Source organism: Papaver somniferum, chromosome 1, assembly GCF_003573695.1.
Source record: "Papaver somniferum cultivar HN1 chromosome 1, ASM357369v1, whole genome shotgun sequence".
Taxonomy (NCBI): domain Eukaryota; kingdom Viridiplantae; phylum Streptophyta; class Magnoliopsida; order Ranunculales; family Papaveraceae; genus Papaver; species Papaver somniferum.
Genome location: NC_039358.1, coordinates 30,807,666 through 30,815,234, shown reverse-complemented (window position 1 = coordinate 30,815,234; position 7,569 = coordinate 30,807,666). Strand labels below are relative to the sequence as shown.

At 35.7% G+C, this 7,569-nt stretch overlaps 1 protein-coding gene across 1 annotated transcript; it reads right to left on the bottom strand.

The window, feature by feature from the left end:
* Window positions 1-3,419: 3,419 nt before the first annotated feature.
* On the bottom strand, window positions 3,420-5,574 carry LOC113276558 (putative E3 ubiquitin-protein ligase XBAT35). Its single transcript, XM_026526200.1, has 8 exons — window positions 5,473-5,574; window positions 5,213-5,327; window positions 4,888-4,977; window positions 4,754-4,808; window positions 4,555-4,627; window positions 4,317-4,419; window positions 4,095-4,186; window positions 3,420-3,866 (listed from the first exon to the last, which is right to left on the bottom strand). Exons 1-8 carry the CDS (start codon window positions 5,572-5,574, stop codon window positions 3,420-3,422), a joined length of 1,077 nt encoding a protein of 358 aa, XP_026381985.1.
* Window positions 5,575-7,569: the final 1,995 nt, after the last annotated feature.

Below are 7,569 nucleotides of genomic sequence, written 5' to 3'. Positions count from 1 at the left end.
TAACCTTTGGTTTCTTCTTAAAAACCAGGTTAACGACTTAAAGAATTCATTGGGATTGTGAAGCCAGACCGATACTATTTTCTGGTAGTTGTGTGATCTGATCTTGCTGATTCTATCGTGTTGAGCACAATCATAACAATTGGCTTGAGATCTTTATCTCTGATAGGCAAGATAGAAAAGTAGTCACAAACATATTCGTCTCATCGTTTGTGATTCCACAATATCTTCTTTCGCCGCGTCGATTAAGATTATTGTGAGGTGATTGATAATACTAGGCTGTTCTTCGGGAATATAAGTCCCGGTTATCAATTAGTTCCTGTTCACCTTGATTTATCAAAAGACGGAACAAAAACTTGTAGGTTTATCTGTGGGAGACAGATTTATCTATTCTGTATACTTTTCTGTGTGATACATATTTGTTTATTATAGTCTTCGACTTTGAGTCGTAGCATCTCTTAGTTGTGGGTGAGATCAGCTAAGGGAATCAAGTGCGTAGTATCCTGTTGGGATCAGAGACGTAAGGAGCGCAACTGTACCTTGAATCAGTGTGAGATTGATTGGGGATCAACTACAGTCCAGACCGAAGTTAGTTTGTAGTAGGATAGTGTCTGTAGCGATTTAATACAATGTGGTGTTCAATCTGGACTAGGTACCAGGGTTTTTCTGCATTTGCGGTTTCCTCGTTAATAAAATTCTGGTGTCTGTGTTATTTTTATTCCGCATTATATTTTGTTATATAATTGAAATATCACAGGTTGTGCGTTTGAATCAATCAATCGGAAATCCTACCTTTGGTTGTTGATTGATCTTTGAACATTGGTCTTTGGTAGCGTTCAAGTGATTTCTCTTGTATTCAATTAGGCTCGCGGATTTCTATTTGCTTGAGTAAGAATTGAATCAAAAAAGAGAGATATAACTCATTGATATACTTTATTAAGATTGAGTCTTATTGATTCTCTTGAAAGTATATTGGAGTTTGTCCATACAAATTGCTAAGCGAAATATTGGGTGTGGTTGTTGTACCCCCGCTTTTTCACTACCACCATTTGAAGAATAATCTTCCCAACGCTGGATCAGATCCTAGGTATACGCTTGTGCTTGACCATTTCCAAGAAGCGACATACATCTGAAAACCATGTCGTGGCCACACAGAAAATTAGAGATTTGAATTGTGATTAGGTGGATGATTACATAAATGACATTCCACCTGAATCATATGCGATTCATATTTCAAAGGATGTCGGTATGAACGCACATCTAGGTCTCTTGCAGAATCATTCAATAGCTGGATTCTGATTCACAAGAAGATGTCTCCCCCTGTTCTTCTAGATCAGGTTAGTATATTGCTTGTTTCTGTTTTTGTTTTGTTTCTTAGTACATTCATAAGTTTTTATTTTTCATATTAGGATGAAAGTAATGGTAATGATGGCTGACCTTCGTGAGGATGGTGCTAAGATGTTGACTCCACTAACTCCAAAGTACGAGAAAAAGCTTAAGGCTCTTGAAGATGAAGTTTTGGCTTGTGTTAGAGCATAGCTCGGTTGAACCCACCAAGCGTTGGTATGTCAAGTTTGGTTGTCATATTTTAGTGACTCAAAACTAATCTAAATTCGCTTGATTGTATATTAGAGACAACTTCGTTTATGTTAGACTAGAAAGTCTAGGAATGTGGAGACATACAAGTATTACTCGAAGACCCGAAGAACGTGAATAATTAACGAGATACAACGAAGATATCATCCTTCCTCTTGAGGTTCGCAATATTGACTTGAACTGTTTCATTCTTAGCGTATCTTTCAAGTCATGCTATATTGAAAACATAACTGCGAAGCTGTGTATTGGATATATTACTCTAGTAGTGAGACATGATCACATGATCATAGTATTAGGGAATTAGACTACGAATTATAACGCTTATCTTTTGAACTTCGTAGATATGACATCGACATAATCTTATGAATGCTGTTATGATTATGTGAATGGTGAAGATTTCATGATTATGCTCTTATGAATTAGACTACGAAGTATAATGGTGAAGATTTCATCCTAGGAAACAATGTTTTTACATTTGTTTAAAGGAAGTATATTCATGAAGCTTGTTTTATGAATCGAAAGGGAAATCGCTAGGCTTATTGGTACGGCTATTCATTGCAAATCTTTGGATTACCAATATGTCTGAGATGGTAGAACCGATCGTAGCTTTGTTATGTATCTTGGTACAACTAATCACAATGCTTGACTTAATATTCGGTATAACTAGTTTTGATTTATGACAGGAATTGCGGAGTAATTGATTGATAGAAGCCTTGTATTACAAGGATCATAAAAGAGCTTCTTTTGAAAAATTCTACTGCCAGAATTTATTTATTTAGTTGACTATGTTGATACACTAAACAAGACTATTATATCCCCAAAGTCAAAAGTAAGATCATATTTATTCTATATACAGATTTATAAATATGATCTTACTTCACCTATCACTAAATTTGAGGGAACCCAATATCCTTACTGTAACCTTGTGATCCAAAATACGGCCTACAAAATATGCAGCTTGACTCAGAAACACACGATATCACTATGAAATTTGTAAGTAAAGAAAATCTGCACCGTGGCTCAGTTTTTGTCCAAATCTTCCATATGACTAAAACTATGCAATTGTAGTGTCAAATTTGTCTTATAGCAAAAAAAAAGAAGTATTGAAATCAATCATGACCTAAAATTTCCCCAAACAAATCTTACTGGTGACCCAATAGTTGCACATAGTGGAAAACGGAGGAAAATATTATATCCGTTTTAAGAAAAGATGATATTTTCACTTTTTCATTTTTCATTACTGAAACAGGATAAGTATATCGCTAGGCAACACATGTTTCAGACGGATAAATCCCCTTCAATGACATCTAAAGACATGGAAGCAAGGCAACGACAAATGACAGAATGCATGCGTCGTAATCATCAGATGAAAATCATACACGTTTTGCTAGATAACGTCTTCAAATTTCATTGTTTTTTCGGTACATTCAAATTTCATCATTAATATTTTGCTACATTATTCAAATGAGGTCCGGAGCAGCCGCCTGTATTCACTTATACAGGACAGGACCATTATAAAAAAAAAAGTCTGAATAAAAGGAGGAGAAGAATGAAATTCTTTCAGCTTCACACGCCATGAAAGTAGCGACCAACAGTTAGTTTTTACCCTTACATAGTAACATAGAAGAAGGAACAATGAAATGAGGAGCAATAATGCTCCTTTTTACGTATTATTCAAACATTACTTTTTATCTTATTACTCAAACATTATAGATCCTAATCACCCCATTTATCTTGGTACGGCAAACAGGGCAACCCCATTTCTTCGTTTTAGTTTCGTTCAAACAAGACACACATCCAACCATGTGACCACAAGGAACACATGCTCACTCGCGCGGAGCATCGTAGCATATTATACATGAGGAGTTAGTACCACCTACATCCTCAGTCGCTACTCCAGTTTTTGCTGGTCTACGGTCAGCGGCTGTCGTAGTAGACATGTCAATAGGGCTAGCATTGTTTAGTGCATTATACTCACCAAAAAATGCTGATGCATAATTCATTTGATCATCTTCCGTGCCTTCTGATATAGCTGGAGTTGGTTGACTTTCTAGGGTTGTTGAATCAATAGAAGGAATGCTAGCAGTCTCTGCTGGATAGCTAGAACTTGACCCAACTTCAAATACTGATGTCGAACTGATATCTGGATTCACACTGTACTGAAGAGAGGCACTTAATGTCATTGCCAATTCCATGTCCTCATCTTCTAATGTAAATGGTGGGGGATTTGCTAGAAGTGCAGTGGGACTGTTTGGTTCTGGAGGATATATACCCTGCAGCAATATTGAGGAAGCCATAACACTTACGTGCGGCTACTCATATAATGAGAAAACCGAGGGCCATCGAAAAAAAAGAAGCATGATGCATATGTGCGCTTCACATTGGGATAAAGCATGGAAGCCATACTTAAATGGCTTAAGCGGCTTATTAAAGCCTCGAACTAAGAGTTGAGATGACTGTAACTCAGAATTCTAGAAAAACAAATGGTTTACATTTAGTACGTGCTGAATTTCGTTTCCGTTGCATGCCCTGAAAAACCTTTGAAGTTGTTGCTGGTCACTGAAAGATTCAGCGAAAAATAGATGCTTGGTTTCTGTCAAGCACGCACCAAAAATAAATAAATAATAAAGTATTGCGGGAAACACACACACACACGATTTGTTCTCTACTGTTTTAAACTCCCTCTTCTTCACATTATCGGATTTTCAAAATAAAGGACTTACTCGATGACTTGCCCACAATGACTAATGAAGGTTCTGTATGCTGAAAGTTTGGTTCCTTAAGCTTGGCCTCCCGAAGTGAAATTACTTCACGAGGATTGGCATCCTGTTTATTTATGAAAAAGATATCTGTTAAGAAACGCATGGAAATGAAGACAGAATAAGACAAAAACTTGAAAGGTTAAATGAGATTCAAATTAAACTCTTAATATATTTTTTCTGCGTCTGTACTCTGCATTACCTGTGCACTGTAATATATACGAAGCTCCAACTTAGCACCCGATTGATGAGAACCATACATAACCACAGCCCAACTGGTGCAACATTATCGTGAAAATGCAGTTTAAGAAAAATAACTTCTATTAAACATAAAAAATAACTTCTACGCAAAATAAAAGGCAAGCACGAGGACTAGGAGAACAAATGTGAGTCAAGCTGACCAATAAAAAGATCGAGCAGAATACCACAAATTCACAATTTTAGAAATTAGGATGACTAATGTAGAAACATAATTGAAGTCCAATTATTGTTGTACTAATGTAGAAATCCTTTCGTCATAAATTTATTAATATACCTCCATGCGGACCATGCATAAGAAGTAACTTAACAGTCTGGTCGAGACCTTTCAATGCTGCACCATATATAGGAGTACCGCTAGGAGAGTCTAATTTCAACAGAAGAAAGACATGAAACCTTAAATAACCATATTAGTAATTAAGCATGTAAAGTTCACAAAAAGGAGCACATAAATGATTAAGTATTCATGATTCATGAATACTGGAACCGAACAATTACTACTGAGATCCTATGATTTCTGAGTACCTAATTTTCATTGCAGAGAGACCACTTATATATTTCACAACATAGATATTTCTATATAAAAAAGGGTAGTATCTTACTAGTGCGAGAGGCATTCACATCAGCGCCAAGTTCAATCAGTGTTTTGGCAACAGTAATAAGTTTAGGATCCATGCATGCAACTATCAAGGGAGTATATCCTTGTTTGTCAACCCACTGCGTGAGGTCAAGCTCAAGTTTTCAAAATTGCACAGTGAAAAGATAAAGGAATCTAAAGATAAGAAATAAACTTTCTGAATTCTCAACTGATAAATAAGTACGTAGCTATTAAGGATCCTCCAGAATTCATTAAATTTTATACCTCAAGACCTACGCCTTCACGTCTAAGAGCTCTAATCTTTTTGATATTCCTTTTCTTGACTTGCTGATAAAGTAACTCCTCTTTTGATTGTTGCTGCCCCATTTCTTAGCGTAGAGAATTTGAAATTTGAAGTTTAAAATGAAAGAAATTTGCAGAATAATTGATTGATTTCTATAAGGATCATAAATGAAAAATTCAACTAAAGCATTTATTTTTAATTCCCCCTTTCATAAATTCTACAGCCACAATATTTGGTTTACTCTGTTGCTTGATAGATTAAACGAGACTATTATATCACATAGTCATAAGTAAGATCATATTGTTAAATTGTAGTTGCAGAAAATCCTACACTACACCCCTCATATGATTTCATTAACATTTAACTCATTTTAGATTAACAATCTTAATTTTATTGATAAATTTTTGAACAATCTTACAAGAAAAGATAAAGGAATCAAGAATAACCACTGCTCTAGATTTTCTTTCTCCTATTTACTTGCTTCTCACCCAGAAAAAGATCTCTCTCTTCCTTTACAACTGAACGACTATTTATAAGGAAGTACATAGTGGATGACAACTAATTTGTCCTTTATTTTTGGATATGGCTTGCGATATTCTCGCAACCTTACAAATGTTAATCTCGCAAACTCTCTAATTTTCGTAGGACCATCATATTTTTCTCATGATTTTAGTTGACGTCGTTTATTATGTCATTTCTGAAGCTATTCTGCGACATTGTCGTGTTGTGTTGTTAATAATTTCGCTGAGATATTATTGCTGCGAGATTCTGATCCTACATCTTGCCTCTTCTCATATCTTCTCTGCGAAGTAGAGAGTGATGTGAGAAATGCCGCAGTTATCCATCATTTCATATTCTGCATTTATCACACGTATCCTTTTTCCCATCTGTTTCTTGACACGTCTTTTGTAACTGCTGCTTTTTAACCGCTCACATCTTTCCGCATTAATCGTGTTTATCTTCTCGAGAATTTTTTTCTCTATATATACTCTTTCTCACTCTCTTTTTCTCTCTTTTTATTTTCTCTGCAACTTCATCGTTCTTCTGCAAATTCCGTTATTGCAACTTTTTCTTCTTTCTTCTTCATACTGTCCCCTCTGTAGATCTTCATCATTCGTAATTTTCTTCGAAATAATCTTCCTGCTAGTGCTTTCCATGGATTCATCAAGGTTAGTTTTTCTTTTTTTCTTCCTTATGGGTTTTGCTGAAATTGATCTTGCTCACTGCCTTATTTGATGTTGTTTATGTGATTCCCATACTGTTGTTATTTCAGCAAAAACGCCTCCAACACCAAATTTACGGTGCAGAAACCTAATATTCCCAAAACGTAGCATAAGATTGTTGTACACAAAAGAAAGTCTGCGGATAATAAGGTAGTAAAAAACATTATTTTTTTCTAATAACAATATTGTTGCCTCTGTTTCTTATCTGGATTGTGATTCGCAGGGTGATAAGGATGCCAACAAACCTCTCAAGAAATCTCGCCACCTCAAAACCGTTGAAACCTTTTTCCCCTTTCACTTACTTATCCCTTCGAAATCTCCTGCGATATCTTCGCAAGTTAAACCATTATCTCCAATTTGCGAAAAGGTTGCCTCGGATTTCATCCCTTCAACTGACCTTTCAATGATTGAAACTCCCCTTATTAATCCTTCTATGAATGAAACGTCTTCTCCTCCCATTGATAATGTTTCCCAATCTTATATTATTACAAGTTCTCTACCTGAGCCACTTCCTTTAAATATTGCTTTCAAAGTCTTGTCTGAGGTTTTGGATGATGTTAAGAAGTCTTCCATTGATCCTATTAAGTCTGGTGTTTGCGAAATTCTGAGTAAGTATTTTGGCCCTGATAGAGCTGCTTCGCAAACATCTTTGGAAAAAGAGGTTGAAATCTTGAATAAAGATCTCCAGATGATGACTTTAGAGTGTAATGCCCTTCGTCTCGAAAATCAAAAACTCTAGAATGTTTCGTTGGATCGCGACAATCTTCGCAAGAAGAATGATGAACTGAGAGGTATGATTTCCTTATCTGTGTCTTCAATTTTCCTTTTTAATGATTTTATCTTTTTTATATGTAA

Coding starts and splice junctions, on each gene's coding strand:
- LOC113276558 (XM_026526200.1), bottom strand. CDS start 5,574: ATGGGGCAGCAACAATCAAAAGAGGAGTTACTTTATCAGCAAGTCAAG. Junction 4,809..4,887: donor TATGCATGGTCCGCATGGAG/GTATATTAATAA, acceptor TTTCTACATTAG/TCATCCTAATTTCTAAAATT. Junction 4,187..4,316: donor CATTGTGGGCAAGTCATCGA/GTAAGTCCTTTA, acceptor CGTGCTTGACAG/AAACCAAGCATCTATTTTTC.